Below are 16,571 nucleotides of genomic sequence, written 5' to 3'. Positions count from 1 at the left end.
GTCCCACAGCACAGAGTGCTGGATCTCTTGCAACCTCAGGGAACAAGTTGATCCTCCCAGTTCATGCCACAGTTTGGCACACCCTATTATCCTCTACCCCCACACCTAGCAGGTGTATTTTGTTCTGGCAAAGGATGCTGATTTTTTGTTCTGCTGCCCTGCCTTTGACTCCCTAGATGTACAAGCTGCTATTGAAAGGACAATAGCCAAAGCCCACTCTGTTAGACAAGGGTTCCAAGAGACTGGACCTCCTGTAGAGAACAGTCTTCTCATCTCTAGGCTTGCAGTTCCACATTGCCAATGACCAGGATCTTTTAGGACTTCAGTAATTATTTGAGTCTGACCGGCTTTCAGGACAAACTTTTCCCAGATGACAGAATCCAATTCATCTTCTTTCTAAAAGAAGGCAAGTTAGTGGCAAAAAGAACTCTCTAGGTTGAAGTTGATATAACAGATACATACAACATCCAAAAGCTTGGCCACTGGTAGTGTTATGAAGAGGGATTATTGATTGCAAACCTAAGGCTTTCCCAGAGAAGTGCAGAATACTACCCAAGACCTTCCCTTTGATGAGTTGAACCTCTTTAATGAGAAAACAAATGACTTTTCATTCATTGAAGTGGTCTATCTTCTACTTCCTATCTGTATTCTACTACCCACTCTCTATTCCCTCAACTTCAGGTCTAGTTAGATGCACAATGAGAAGAGGAATTGAGGGATCAGTACTACCTCAAATATCCTCAGTCATAAGCACAAGGAGACCCGCTGCATGTTCCTGCATAGATGAGCCAAATGACACTGTTTACTAAAACGTCCACACTCAGATGCATGTGCAGAATACAGATAAAGACCACACATCTCAAAGAGCTTCCAGTTAGAGTATATAACCTGGTTGGTCTAATTCAGCTTTGTAATAATTGTATTTCTGTATTTTGGATTGCAGTAGCATTTTTAATATATATGAATAAATCTAATGTGACTTGCTTCTTTTGCGCTGTTCATAGATGCAGAAATATTCTCCAGAGACTAAAGGAATTTGGCTTCTTTGGATAATTTTGGTCATATTAGCTATTTCATTTAAAACAACCCCTTTGTAATGAAAATGTTTTCACTTTTGCTGCTTTATTCAGTGCAAATTTAATTCTGATTCTTAATCTACTCTAAGTTTAATATTGTGGAGATACAGTGTTTAGGATCTTTAATATTGCTCCGGGGTTGCACAAATACTACCAAGATTTAAGCTTACTAGTTTAATATGGCTTGTGAGAAAGAGTAAAGATGGAGTGACTTTGTTTTCTAACTTTAAAGTAGGAGGTTTTTTGTATTTATAAGAAACTAGCAGATTTACCCTGTGTTGCTCGGATTCTTAACTCAATTTTTGTTTTTTGGAAAATAAAATAAAAGTGTGCATGCTTTGGGGTGGGGTTGGAGATGAGGGTGTATGCAGGCTGACCCAGGAAGAGAGAACTACCCCAGCCATACTGGGGGAGGGGCTTTTCTGGCTCCAGCATGGAGAAGTCACGGGTGGGGTAGGGAAGAAGTGCCTTTCCCCCAGCCTAAGTAAGAAGCTTCCAGGGCTGGGGGTGAAGGGTGAGGCACCCCCTCCTTGAGCCCTCTTTCAACATTCACTTAATTATGTCAATTTTGAGGGCTATCCTCGATCTGGTGATTTTGTCTCTTTTCTGTTGTGTTTTTATGAGAAGCAATCCCATTCCAAGCATATCCCATTTTCCTGGCACAGCCAAGCCTTTATGCTGCTTTAAGTTATGATAAGAGGATGCTTTATACTGAATTTGCTAGCCCTAGCTCTTACCGTTTAGGAGAAGTTCTTAGACAGACAGACAGACAGATAAACTTTCTCAAAAATATAGATGGTGGTAGCATGAGATCATGGGTCAATGTTTAAAACACAGGACTAAAAGGCAGGAATTCTGGGTTTATACTGAGTTCTAGCACTGAGATACTGTATTATCTTAATTACATTCTGTACTTGTTACACACCTGTAAAATGGGGATATATACTGTGGGGATATATTATTGTTTACAGAGTTCTTAAATATTTTTAGATGAAAGCTAATGTAGATTAAGGATGTTAACTAGCAGTTAATTCACTAGACTAGTCAATAGGCACTTCCGCATTCCTCTTTGAAATGTACGAGAGCCCCAGAGGGGCTGAGTCAGCATTTCAAAGGAACAGCGCCGCACAGCTGAACTGGGGATCAGCTGTGTGGCGCTACCGCTTTGAAGTACTCCCTCTTCCCCCTCCCCCTTTCTGCCTCTATCTGATAGAGGCAGCTGGGGGGAGGAATCGACTAGTCCTTAACATCCTTAATGTAGATGCATAAAGTATTATTAAAGTTACTGAGTTTGAATTAGCAACTTGATATTCTAGACTGATTCCTTTCATGTTTTAGACAAATATTGGTAGAATTTATTTCCTAGAATTTCATATTTTCCTTGTTTTCCAGGTCTATTATTAGCAGAAGATTTTTCTGTATAGTTGGGACACTATACCTGTATCGATGTATTACAATGTACGTAACTACACTCCCAGTACCTGGCATGCATTTCAAGTGTTCTCCGAAGGTAAGTTCTTCTCACCGTAGTTCTATTTTGTAGCTTCTATTCTTCTCCTGTACTCCAGAGATCATGAATAGCTGTGAACAGACCTCTTCATTTCAAGTTGAAATGACAAGGACTTTTTTCATAGATTGTGGATGCTGCAACTTTGTCAGCCATAGTGCTAATCATCCAAAGATGGAAAGCACTCACTTCTGAGGACTAATTTACAGTTTTTGTATTGGTTTATTATTGTTTTGATTAGGGAGTGTGACTTTTACTTCTGTATTTTTTGAGATAGTGGAGTTTTATACGTCCTATAGTGAGATGCAGTTATTGATATAAAGGTGTCATATACCACTGCAGCTTCTTTTAAGAGCTAGGCAAAATTTGAAATTTCCATCCCATAGGAAATGTGTTTCAGCACATGTGTTTGCATCCCAATTTGAAAAGAAAATTTTACATATTCCAAAACAGCTAAATTCAGATATGTTGACAGGGTTTCTCCTTTTTCAATTGAAACAAAACCTTTCAGCATTCCTGAAATCACAATGTTTCATTTCTCCTGATTGAGTTCAACTGGAATGTCTTGTTACAAGTTAGTTCAACAAAAAAAATGGATTTTTGTGGTCAGTAAATTTTCTGACTTAATGATTTTCTGACACCAAATTCCCAACCAGCTCTCCTTACTCCCCTATGTTTGCAAGACTAAGCTATCCTACCATAAATATTTTTATGTAGGTGTAATTGCATCTGTACTCAGGGGATTATACAGTACCAATTCACTCATCCAGTTTGAAACCAATATAATTTAAGCGACACAAAAACTGTAATTTAAGCGACACAAAAACTGTAAACTGAAAAAACAACAAATAGTCCTGTAGCACTTTATAGACTAACAAAACATGTAGATGGTATCATGAGCAAGAAGTGGGCTGTGCCCATGAAAGCTCATGATACCATTTACATGTTTTATTAGTCTATAAAGTGCTACCAGATTATTTGTTGTTTTTTCAGTTTACCTGTACAGACTAACTCGGCTACCCCCTGAAACCACAAAAACTGTAGGCAGGTATAGTGCTCGCTTACTCTTGTGTAATCACCCTACTTAAAACCTCTGCCATACAAACACTCTATGGCTTCATCCACATTTTTCTCTATTGGTGAAACTCCATTTGCAGAGCAGAATTAGTTAATGGGAATCTTAAAAATCCAACACCACTGTGTCTAGTTTACACTGTTATTGCAACTGTTCTTTTATGGGGGAACTGCACTAGGGCAGAAAAATGCCTAAATGGTCTCAAAGTAGACAAACCCAAAACATTTGGTTTCTAAGAAAAAATTTTCCAGTGTGTATGCTGACCCATGATGGAAATTAGCATTTATTTGACGACATTGTTGACTTTGCCAAACCGTATGTGGCTGCTTGGAGACATAAGCCTGTGTAAATGGAAGAATGGGTAGGGACATGAGAAGAAGAAATCAGCAAAATGGGTGATCAGTCAGTTAAATAGTGAGTCACTATAAGTTAAAAAGAAACCAGATACTGTAATTTCAAGCTTGAGTAAATGTGCCATTTCAGAAAAGGAACATTATTTATTTCAACAGAAATTAGAATTGCCAACATTTTAAGTCACCTTTATGAGAAGGACTAACCTATGCTATGCTTGGTTGATTAGCTTTTCTTGATCTTTCTATGGGGCTTCCTTATAAAATATAAGCAATATAACTATACTTTTAATTCCCAAAATCACTTTGTCATTTCCTTAACTTCATCAGACATAATTTGAAAGAGAAGATTAGGCGTTTGTGAGCATATAGGCTTTTATGGGTAATGCAGGAAGTTTTTATCATCACCAGGAAAGATGCCAAACAGATCTTTAATCCTAGAACTATATGAAAAGTACAATTCATGCCTTCGTTGAGTTTTTAAAACAAGAATGAACTCTAAAGTTAAGGAATATTAGTTTTCAGAAGACAAATATATTCTTTAGTAACTAATTCAAACAGTACATGTTTTGCCTATTTCTTAAATGGTTACTATGGTTACTTTAGGATGTGAACCTCTTTAAAAATTAAAGTTTGTAGGTGTGAAATACAGTCTTTTCTTTGAATCAGATAAGAATCTAATGTGCCCCTGTTATGCTTGCAACAAAATGTAAACTAAAATCCTTTACTTCTATTAGTGGCCTATTTTGAATAAAGGAAAATATATGAGTTGCTGTCCAGGTATGAGCAGCCTGGCCAATATCTTATGAACATTCCATAAAATACTTATTAATTTTCTGGGAGGAGTAAAACCTTTGTTTAGCATCTTGCTTGGTAATGCATTTATTTAAATGTCATGTGGTGCATTCCAAAAAGCAAAATTTAAACAAACAAAACTATCTAGAAGTATTTTTGAGCCTAAATTATTCATTTCATGATAGTTTAAATATCAGGAGGAAGAGAGAAATCCAGTCAGATATGTGGAAATCCACCTGGCCCTTCCACCTACTGTTTGAATTGAAACAAATTAATGTGTGTGCATTTAAATTTCACAGTCAAACTGCCTGTGGTTTGCTTGCAGTGAAACCCATTCCAAAGAGCCAGAGAAGCCTTATCAAGTAGCCAGTGCTGCTAGGAAAGGGAAGCACAATTTCAAGACTAATGGGTGCTCGGTGCATGTGTTCTGGGCAGCATGGAGGACAGAGTCAACAGTAAAAATCACAATGAGAGGAAAGGCTAACAGTAAAAGATGGACAAAGATCATCCTGATATCAACTTTTGCTTGGGGTTAGAGAGGCCTATCTGAAGTTTATGGGAGATAGTAAGCCTCAGAAGAACCAGAACTTCACCAGAGATAAGAGAATCCTGTACGCTGTTAGTTGCTTCAGACCCGGGGCAGGGAGGTACTATAATGCTGAAACTTAACTCCAACTTGTACTTCCCAGATGAAAGAACATAACCTATATGCTTTGCCATTTGTATCTGCTGTAAATATAAATTATAGTATTGTTGAAAAGTTCAATCGTTTCATGTCAGTGTGAATTGGATGAGTCTCATCTGTCTGTATCCTTTGGCAGAATGTGGAATATGTGTAACATTGTGACTGAATGCTTAAGTATTATAAGCAAGCTTTCCACAACTTATAAATTCATTTGTTTTATGGATTTGTTTGACTATGGTTTTACATGCACTTTGGTACTTTGGCAATCATCTTTTTAGTTAATAAAATGTGTTTTTAAAAAACACACGCACTGCACAACTCTGCCTTTTTCTAACTTCTTTCCTGTCTTTCACATCATATTTTTTCTTCATATTGCAGTCATTAATAGTCATAATGAGGCAGTGTGGGGCTTCTTCCATTGTTCAGTTCTCATTACCTGCTTGTCCCTGTTTAACCTTTTTCTCCCCCTCCATCTATTTTTCTTTCCTCACTTTCTCTGCATTGTGTCGTCTGTTTCTTCTGTTTTTATCTTTCCTTTTCTTACATCTTTCCTTTTTTACTCTTCTTCATTAATCTCACTTCTTCGCAGTCACTGTCTTTCTTCTTTTTTCTAGCTAGTCTCCCCAGCTTCTTGACATAGCTTACACATTTTACTCATCCCAGTGCATCTGCACACTTGTGACAGGCAGGGGAATTTTGTACAAGCCAAACACCACTGGGTAAATTGTTCTTTCTCTGTCCTTACTGCAAAATAGTTACCTGAAAAAATGTTTTTTTCAGTCACTCTTTAGAGGAGTGTAATGTAGACAGGGATGGTTTTATTTTCCTTCTTTGAGGAGATGAGAGGGTATAGATAGATAGTTCACAGATTGGCTTTCCTCAAATGACAGCTAAGGCATCACCCTTCAGTTTTTCTGCATTGCTGGAAAGAGCGGACAATAGTCAATAAGTGATAGTGTTTCCTGGTCTTCTGTTTGAGAGCTGCTCAGCATCCCGATGAAGAAAACATTGAATTATATTAAACTTGTGCATAGGTGACCTGGCTCCACAGCCAGAGGGACATGGACAGCCCACACAGTGATCGAATGTGTCGTTGTTTAGCACTCACTGAACATAAGGTCAATATCCTATGTTTCTTGCTGATCTTTGAGTGAACTTGTAAAGATGATACAAAAGAACTAGAAATGCAGTACAGGTTGGACGTCCCTGGTCCAACACATTTGGAACCTGACTGGTCTCAAATCAGGGAATTTGCAGGACCCAGAAAGGTTCACTGCCACACTCCCTCTGCCCTCAACTCAGAGCTGTCAGCTCCAGGGGTTCCTAATTTATTGTAGGGATTAGATTTAGGCAAGACTATATACATTTGATTAATCTTTAAGTCTCAGTTTGTTATTTTGACTGCCTGACCTTAGCTTCTGGGTTCTGTCTCATTCTTAGAGGGGGAAAAAAGCTACATTTGGAAGACATTTTCTGTTGTTGTACAATTATTTGCCTGGTTGATTAATCCCTTCGCTATTTATCCATGAGAAAGAGTGACCACTATTTTATGGACCTATAAAGATGATAGAAAAGCTATTTTGCTAGGAATTGTTTTCCTGCTTTCTCACATTTCCACACTATATGTACAAGGCATATGAAGCAGTCTTGTAGCTCCCATTGAGCAAAGTAAACAATTACCTGAATTTAAAGACCTCCCACTAGAATCATTTTTCCTTACATTAATGAACATTATTGTTGCCAGCAAAACATCTGCAAAAGAGCGTCTTAAATGGGAGCACTTACAAATATTTATAAATACCAGAGAAAATTTTTTCCTCTTTCCTCTTTTAGTGTTACCATAACTGATATCACTCTAAAGTCATGGCATATTAATTGCTAGATGTAATGGCAGTACCGCTTTGATCCAGTATCACAGCCAGCAGCCAGAGTTGTTGAGCAAAAAAAGAAAAAGGACGCTGCCCCTTTGAAAACCGCAGGTTAGGCTTTTTGGCCACATCAGGCTCCCGCCAGCTGACACCATCTTGCCGATGCCATTTGGCCAAAACAATTCCATTATTTTGTCACTATTTTTATGTATTGTAGTCTTAAATTCTCATTGTTTTGCCCTGGACATATTTGGTAGGAATCTTTGGAACCAATTTTTTTTCTCATTTAATGTCTTGTGCGAAGTTACCAAGTTAAAGGGCCTGATCACAATAATTAGTAAGCATCCTCAATTCCTGTTAGCATCTATGGAAGTCAGACTTGTTGGACATTGTATTGGAAATGCTTGACATACAGTAGAGTAATGCCCTCTCTTATAATCTTTAACCTTTCATATTTTTAATGTAGTATGAAATAACCTTGGTTAAATATATTCTTCTCTTTTTCCTCCAGCTCTTTGGTGATTGGGAGTCTCACCTGAGGAGGATAATGAAATTGCTTGCCGGTGGGGGGTTGTCTATCACAGGCTCCCACAACATGTGCGGTGACTATCTCTACAGTGGCCACACAGTCATGTTAACACTTACGTATTTATTTATCAAAGAGTGTGAGTGCATTGCATTGTTTATGGACTTCAATTTTATATATAACTAATGACTAAAAATGTTTGCTATCTTGATCCATTACTAGAATTAAAGTGAAAAAAACAGCTTGTTCAAGTGTATTCAGTAATGTAAGACAATAATAGATGCTTCATGGAATATGGAAAACAGGTGAAAAGGGAATAAAACACTATTGTATGATTCATACTTGCATTATTCGTTCTTATTAAAAATAGAAGCGAGGCAGATAGAGGCAGCAAAGGGGAAGAAGAGAGGGTACTTCAAAATGGTAGCACCACGTGGAGCCCGGGGTCAACTGGGCACTCCCTAGCTGACCCCAGTCTCCCTGCGACATTTCTACAGAACCCGGAGTCCCCAGCTGATCCTGGGTTCTGTGCAGCACTGCTGCTTTGAAATGCCAAGTGGAGCCCGGGATCAGCTGAGGACTCCTCAGCTGACCCTGGGTTCCAGGGAAATGCTGCACAGATCCCGGGATGAGTTGCAAAGTCCCAAGCTGACCTCCATGCATTTCAAAGCAGCAGCGATGCATGGAGCCTCGGGTCAGTGGGGGAGTCTGAGTCCCACTCACCTCAGGCTCCATGTGAGCACTTCCGCTTTGAAATGCACAAGAGACCCCGCTGGGGACTTTTGTACATTTCAAAGCTGGCACGCCGCGTGCAGCCTGGGGCCAGCGGAAAGTCCCGCTGACTCCGGGCTCCACGCGAGCGCTTCCACTTTGAAATACACAAGAGGGCTATTGTGCATTTCAAAGCGGAAGCTCCCACGTGGAGCCCAGAGTTAGCAGGACTTCCTGCTGGCACCAGGCTGCAGGCGGTGTTGCAATTTTGAAATGCAGAAGAGCCCTTGCTGGGTCCTTGTACATTTCAAAGGAGGAACGCGGAAGTGCCTGTTGACTAGTCAAATAGTCAATGGAAATCCCATCAACTACTCGACTAGTAAATTAATCATTATTTAACATCCTTAATGCATATTGCGCTCTGTGTATGCTGTCTTAGCACAGAGTTGGTTCAGCAAACCTCAATGGTACTACAGTGAAACCTTTGTTATCCGGCACTCTGTTAACCAGAAAACTTTGTTAACCAGCATTGCCTGCAGCCACAGTACTGTCACAGGCCTGGTTTGGTTTACCATGATTGGCGTAACAATTTTTATTGAAGAAGTACTAATCATCTTTAACTCAAAATAGAAATGTGAGACCAACTGCCTCACACTACAAAACTACCAATATTAAAAACTTGAGTTTTACTATTATTGTCCATTGGTTTTTAGTTGATGGGACCCTCAGATAACTGGAATTTTTAGATAACCGGAATGCCCTAATCCTCGAGCGTGCTGGATAACACAGGTTTTACTGTACCCAGAAAGAAAGACCACATGCACAATTCAGTGACAGATGCATTCAGATGGGTTTATTGCTTTCAAGGCACAGTACGAAGGCTATAACTCTGTGGTTACAAGTACTCAAATACATGAGTGTCCAGTGTCAGCAGTGAGAGTCTCTACCATCCCCATAGCCACTTAAAGGGAGTTAAAGCAAAGTAACCTGACATTTGTAGACTCAACATTTTTGTATTACCTTATGTGTTTCGTAACATCTGTTTGTTACCTTCCCTTGTACCTTGCTCCAGACATCTCTGCAAAATATCCCTATTTATTACTTTTCTCACACTCTGGGTATGTCTACACTACCCCGCTAGTTCGAACTAGCGGGGTAATGTAGGCATACCGCACTTGCAAATGAAGCTCGGGATTTGAATTTCCCGGGCTTCATTTGCATAAGCGGGGAGCCGCCATTTTTAAAAACCCGCTGGTTCGAACCCCCTGCAGCGTGGGTTCCACGAGGTGTACCGGTAGTTCGGAATAGGAAGCCTAGTCCGAACTACCTAGTTCAAGCACCGTGTAGCCGCGCTGCACGGGGTTCGAACCAGCGGGGTTTTAAAAATGGCGGCTCCCTGCTTATGCAAATGAAGCCCGGGAAATTCAAATCCCGGGCTTCATTTGCAAGTGCAGTATGCCTACATTACCCTCCTAGTTCGAACTAGGAGGGTAGTGTAGACATACCCTACCTTATATAGTATCACAGTGTAGCTGGGGTAGTATTTTGGAGTGTGTTTACATACATACCCAGTCTCTGTTGCTTCTTAGGGGCCTGTGTTTTAGCAATACTAGTAATAATTTCACCAAAGTCATGTATTGGACAGTAAACTTGTAGCATTGGGTTTCATACATTGCCTGACTTTGGTTCATGACATGCGTTAACTTTGCTGAAAATGGGTTAGGCCTCAGATTTTATACCAGGCTCAGTGTCCTAGGCTTTTACTCCCACACCTGTGAATACATTTTAAAAAATTGTCCTGCTTCATTTTTAAATTGAGAAGTAAACATTAATTATTTTGTTATTTTGCAATCCGATCATTCCTTTCCCAAACATTAGGTCTGATGTCATGACTATAATTACAGTCAATCTTATTGTGCAATTCACGCGCACAATTGTTGTCGTTTAACAATCTCCTGTTTCTAATTGTAAATTATTGGTGTCCAGAGTAATTAATCAGGGTTTTTAAGTAATGTTATCAGCACTCTTTTATGTGATAACATAATGTTTATTTTCACTTGTTTTCAGATTCACCTCGGCGACTTTGGTGGTATCATTGGATTTGCTGGGCTCTAAGCATCATTGGGATGTTCTGTATTCTCTTGGCTCATGACCACTACACTGTGGATGTAGTGGTGGCTTACTACATCACTACAAGACTTTTCTGGTGGTATCACACAATGGCCAATCAGCAAGTGAGTTTTCCCTCAAATATTTGGTTCTCCTTGGCTCTTCATCTCCTTCTTTAAAACATCAGTGGATGAATTCTGATATGTTGTTTTGAGACTTTTAACCAGGAAATAAGAATGGATTCTTCTACCTTCATATTGTGCCTTGCAGGCAAGAGGAGAAGACAAACCCCAGGAATTTGTAAAATCCAAGCTTGTATAGAACACTTAAGATAATAGAACTACAGAAATTCCAGTGATGGCAGAGATGCATAACAGGTTTATTTTTTCCCTTCCCTTGGGGTTCCATCACTCTTGTCATGACGAGCAAAAATGCAGGAAGGCATGATCCCAAAGAAGCAGGCCACCTTTATTTTTTATTTAATTTTCTTTTTTGAAGGATGTGTGGTTTTGAATTTTGGGCAATGTGAAGAAAGCAAAATTGTCCACTTTTAGCACAACTCCATAATAAAATGGTAGAGAGGTAAAGCTTCCTCGATCTCCAGATGTTCTGGAGCCTGCCTATGCACTTGCAGACATTTTTAAAATGTCTGCCATCATTACTTTTGATGGGTCTGAAGCCAGGCTGCTCTTGGTAAGAGAGTCATTGTCTTAAAGCATCTGCAAGTGGAAGTGAAGTTGCACCTAGTAGAGATGGTTGCCTTTTTCCCATTGAAAGTGAATCAAAAGCCAGGCTGCCTACATTCTTCATGTGTGGTCCAGGCAGGTGATAGTAAAACTTATGGGAGAGAATAGTGAGCTAAAGAATAAAAGAGGACTGGCAGAAGGGAGACAGAAATATGAAATGCAAAAAGAAATAACATAGAAATGTGGAAAGCAAAAAGGGATGTGGAACAGGTAGAGAAATATGATTTTTCACAACTTTAATGCTCAAAAATCAGAAGACAGACGTAATTGATTTAAGTCTGTTTTAAAATCTCATCATTTTAATTCTGTCGTATGTTTAAGGGTCTTGTATAGTTAAACTAATAACAGTACCGACTGACTTATTTTTTAAATTTAGTTAGCCAAGGCTCAGTAATGTAGAGTTCTGGTTTAAATGGAAAATCCATTGACTGACTCCAGACTTGGGAAAAAATTTAGTACCTGTTTTTACTCAAAACTATTTGCTGATTTTCATAACATCTAAGATAAGATAATAGGTCAGTGTAAAAGTATTATATGTGGAAAATTCAGATCCTAATTATATATCCTTTAGCCCATTCTCTTCTTAGATGCCTCCTGTAGGTCCAGTTCAGCAAAGCACATGAATACATGCTTAACTAGGACCTATGTACAATGATGAAATATTAATGTTCTGTGAATCATCAATATTCCATTATTTCTAGTATATATTCAAAGTTTCTAACTAAGTGAAAATTTATATGTATAGAATTATTGTGGAAAAGATGGCAATATATGGTCTTAGCAATTAATGCCAGCTGCAAAATTGTTTTAAGTTGCTAATATTAAAAAGTAATGCAAGCTTTAAAGCACTACGGTACTTTTTAGATTGTCATACAAACTTGGTACTGATGATGTTACAGCTCTCAGAAAATGAATCAATGCATTTTTCAATTTTAACCTAGTGAAGTGAAATATAACATAAAGTTTAGTGTTGGAACGTACACCACAAAAGTCTTGTTATAAGAAATGTTCTCCTTTGTTGCTCAGAATACCATTGGTTATCCTGTCGTCCAATTTTCACAGTGATGTAAAATCTGCATATATTGGTTCTGGGAATCATTAAGTTATGCTTGGGAGAATAGAGATTAAAGGTAATCTGTCTAGTCTTGTGAGACTATACCAACTGGAGTGGCCCCAGCAGAAGGGTTTTTTGTGATGAGAGAGACATACAATAGTGATGGGTGTGGACTATTGAGTTTACATTCAAGTGAAGAAAATATCCTTTAAATGTCTTTTTCAGTTTGTCCTGGGTGTCCTTACCAAGCATCCACCTGCAGCGACTATGTTAGAGGCAAAGGAGATCTCCCAATTCTAATCTGGATTTACTGGAATGGGCATATCTTGACTGTGATCCTCTACGGATAGAATGAAAATAACATATTGTTGCATAGGCCTCTTGTCTATATTCCCTAATTGGGCTAATTTGGTGCATGCCCAGTTTGGTACTGGAGTCACTTATTCATTGAATCACCAAACAGCAGTGGTTGCTTTGCTTCCTTAGTGTCTGTCCAAAAGTTGACTGGCTAAAGTTGACCCAAGGCAAGAGTCAGGAGGTGTTAGAGGATTAGGGAAAGTAGGCCTTTTAAGTGTGTTGTGTAGTGTCTTCCTTTTCTTGCTGAGGACATAGCTACACTGCCCCGCATTTCAGACTAAAGAGTGATGTGAACAGTAGTGCGACCAAAGTACTGCGCTGTAACTCCCCCATGTGGATGCCATAGGCACAATTGTAAAGATCTTGATTTCTCACAGATGCAACATTAGGGCCTTTAATTTCGCTTCCACTACAGGAATCATAGTGCAGCAATTTCTTGGTGTGCACTACCGTTGGCACCACCCCTTAGTCTAAACAGTAGGACTGTGTAGACATGTCCTGAAGTTGGCAACCTTAGATTGTGTTGATTCCTTAACCATTTCTGGATTCCCAGATGTTTACAGAAATTGTGTGTGCGTTTTGACATTTAGATGCAGGTTTGTGACTTTTTCTTCCTTTAGGTTTAACTCTCCCCAGAGTCATTAAGGCTTTAGTAATCTCTAAACTGAGTTTCTGAAAAGATAAGAGCTTGTCAGTCGGAAACTTTAACTGCCGCATTGTTTGAACGCCAAAATATTTACTGGTGGTTCACATGGGGATGTTAAATTTAGAATAATCGGCTAATCGAATAGTTGATGCAGTTTGCATTGACTATTCGATTAGTCAGTCAGGGCGCCTCCACCTTTGAAGTGTAGCAGTAGCCCCAGGGCTGTTGCTACATTGCAAAGGCAAAAGCATTTTGGGGAGCACAGGGCCAGCAGGAGACTCAGGCAGTCCACTGCTGGCCCCGTGCTTCCTGTGGCATTTCAAAGTGCTACCACTTTGAAGCACCTCCTGCCCTCCCTTCTCCCCCCTCCCCCCCAACTCCCGCCTCTTTCTGAGAGAGGCAGTGAGGTAGGTGGAAAGCGACTAGTCGACTAGTGTGTCAACTACCCAGTAAGCATTTGCTTGTCAGATAGTTTTTCACATCCCTAGTTTCACACAAGAAGCTTGCCTTTATACCATAAAACTGGCTTGATTTGTGCATGAGGGTATTTAGATGGTTCTTTTAATCTGCAACATTCTTCATCCAGGTGTTTTTAAAAAGTCTCTCATCTAGGATGACTCCTTGACAGTTGAGACTTGCTGTTCCTGTGGAGCTGACAGCTCCCAAAAGACAGGGAGTTCTCAGAGGGCTCTGCAGTCCATATCTTATTGTCTCTCTTGACCCAGCAGAGCTGCAATTCGACTGTTAGGAAATGTACTCTTTATTTGTACTTCTATGAGAGGAAGGAAGGATAGGGCAGAGAGATTTTGAGGGGCAGTAGATAAGAAGCATGTGAGAAATAATTATTTTTTGTCATACCAAAGTTATGTCAATGTAAGTTGGTTTGGGTATGGGTTCATATCGTTAACACAAATGTGAGTAGAGATAAGAGACAGATACTATGTAAATCGAAATAATACATTAGTGGAAAACTGCAGAAGGATAGTGGCAAACAATGCAATAAGTTAAAGGAAAAATTACTGTGCTTGTTTGTAATCATTCTTTCCTAATTATCTTTGTGCAGGTGCTAAAGGAAGCTTCCCAAACTAACCTCCTTGCACGGGTGTGGTGGTACAGGCCCTTCCAGTATTTTGAAAAGAATGTTCAAGGAATTGTACCTCGCTCTTACCATTGGCCCTTCCCCCGGCCGGTGCTGCACCTGAGTAGGCAAGCTAAATACAGCAAATTGGTGAATGACACATAACAGCTGTAAACAATGCGGGGAAGGAACTGTCCAAAGTGTTCAGAACTCCGTGAGAGAAGATGCCATACAAAGCGAACTGCTCCCTAATCCTTTATCTTTTAACCATTACCTTGACTTAACCTATTCAGTTACCTGGTAAGCACTGTGATCTTTTTTTCTCTCCAAAGGATCTGCGTTGGACAACAATAAAGAAAATTTAACTTATCATGCACTGTATACATTTCTTGTTAATAGATTTGGGATTTACATTACCCATCACCATGTTCCTTTGTATATGATGCGACAGCATAAATGAAAACTTTTATATCATGTTCTGGTCTTTCCAGTCACATCTGGGAATAAAATGTATTATTTTCTTGGGAAAACATACTTTTCATATCTCTTGCCCCAAAGATTGGGCTGTAAGCCATTTTCTAGCAAATATCTATATGAAGGTTTCTAAATACCTGACTGGGGAAAAATTAAAACTTTCTACCTGTTACACCAATGTTACGAATTAAGTGATAGACACAGAAAGGTTTAGTAACTTTTGATTTTGTAAAATCTGCAGTGAGTGTCAAAAAGTGCAAAAAATAATATTCTGTTGTAAAGTGATTTTTCTAAGTATTTCCTAACTTTATTTTTCAAAATGTGTATGAAAACTAAATTTAAAAAGATTTTTACATGTCATAGAAAAGAGAATTAAAATAAAAAATGCTTCTTGGAAGAGAGAGAGATTTGTCTATGTTTCTAGTGCCTTTCTTGTCTTGATTGTAAGGTCAGTAGGCAGTCTTAAATGTTTTTATTTAAAATAAAATGTTCCTTGAAAACACAATTATATGTACTGTATACATTAATAAATTTTACATTTATAGCTAAATTAAACTGGAAATGTACTTAAATTATTGAAATTGCTGTTAGTAGGGAAAAACCAAATCAAAGACTTGGATCTTGCTCACACATTGTGGGCAGGTGTTGTAAAATTTAAGGTTTAAATTGTTTTTACTGTCTCCTCAATAGCTAGATTTTAACTATATCAAAGCAACAGCCATGGATCCCTTTTTCATGAGTTTTGCAGATGCTCACTAACTTCAAACTGAATAGTTTTTCCATCCATTTGATAATTTTGTTGAAAAACAACAAAAATAATCTATTTCTTTAAAATATATTTGTGCAGAAGCTGCATGTACCTCTAATTTTCATTCCTACCATACATACTGTATGTTTGGGGAAGTATTCTATGCTATACTTGCCAATGTGCAGAACAAAATAAATTTTTAAGAATGAAGAAGATAATCCATTCTGTATTTTATGTGAAGCAGAGTTATCTTCTGTAGGGTTTTTGTGTATTCACAAAGTGATATTTGTATTGTAAAACAATAATGGCGAAGGAAAATAAAGAGGCTTTTAAAAATGTAGTTTCCTTTATCTTTTCAATATGCCTTAAGTTAATTACACTCCCAAAGCTTGTCTTTACTTTTCTTTGTATTATTGAATGGGAGGTCCTCAGAATTGTGTAAACTGTTTTTAGCTCATGTTCATGTTTAATGAGTATTTTTAAATAAATACTTTGCAATAGTACTAATATTTAAAGATCTGATAGTTGGTATGACAAACCTTCATACGTTGTTCAAGGATCAGCCACAATCCACAATGAGGAATTGCTCCAAGCTCGTAGGTGACACGATTTCTGGTACACTCAGGACAACCTCATGCTGGGCTACAAATTCAGGGATTCAGGCATGGCTCAAATCAATCTACCACTCTGAGGTTCAACATCTGGACAGGTTAGTGTGCCTCACAGACAGGGTATAGTCATCTCTGAATTGGTGTGTAAGCCAGGA

At 38.7% G+C, this 16,571-nt stretch overlaps 1 protein-coding gene across 17 annotated transcripts in view; it reads left to right on the top strand.

The window, feature by feature from the left end:
- The window catches only part of SGMS1 (sphingomyelin synthase 1), a 216,020-nt gene extending 199,874 nt beyond the window's left edge, over nt 1-16,146 (top strand). For all 17 annotated transcript variants that reach the window (XM_075935077.1, XM_075935069.1, XM_075935074.1 and 14 more), the window contains 4 exons: nt 2,469-2,586; nt 7,868-8,021; nt 10,661-10,827; nt 14,569-16,146. In XM_075935077.1, the coding sequence (XP_075791192.1) occupies nt 2,469-2,586; nt 7,868-8,021; nt 10,661-10,827; nt 14,569-14,748 (619 nt within the window). In that variant the 3' untranslated portion in view covers nt 14,749-16,146. The remainder of the gene's footprint in view (nt 1-2,468; nt 2,587-7,867; nt 8,022-10,660; nt 10,828-14,568) is intronic.
- Nucleotides 16,147-16,571: the final 425 nt, after the last annotated feature.

This window comes from Pelodiscus sinensis, chromosome 8 (genome assembly GCF_049634645.1).
Source record: "Pelodiscus sinensis isolate JC-2024 chromosome 8, ASM4963464v1, whole genome shotgun sequence".
Taxonomy (NCBI): domain Eukaryota; kingdom Metazoa; phylum Chordata; order Testudines; family Trionychidae; genus Pelodiscus; species Pelodiscus sinensis.
Note: the sequence above shows the minus strand (reverse complement) of the source record. Positions and strands in the feature narration are given on the sequence as shown.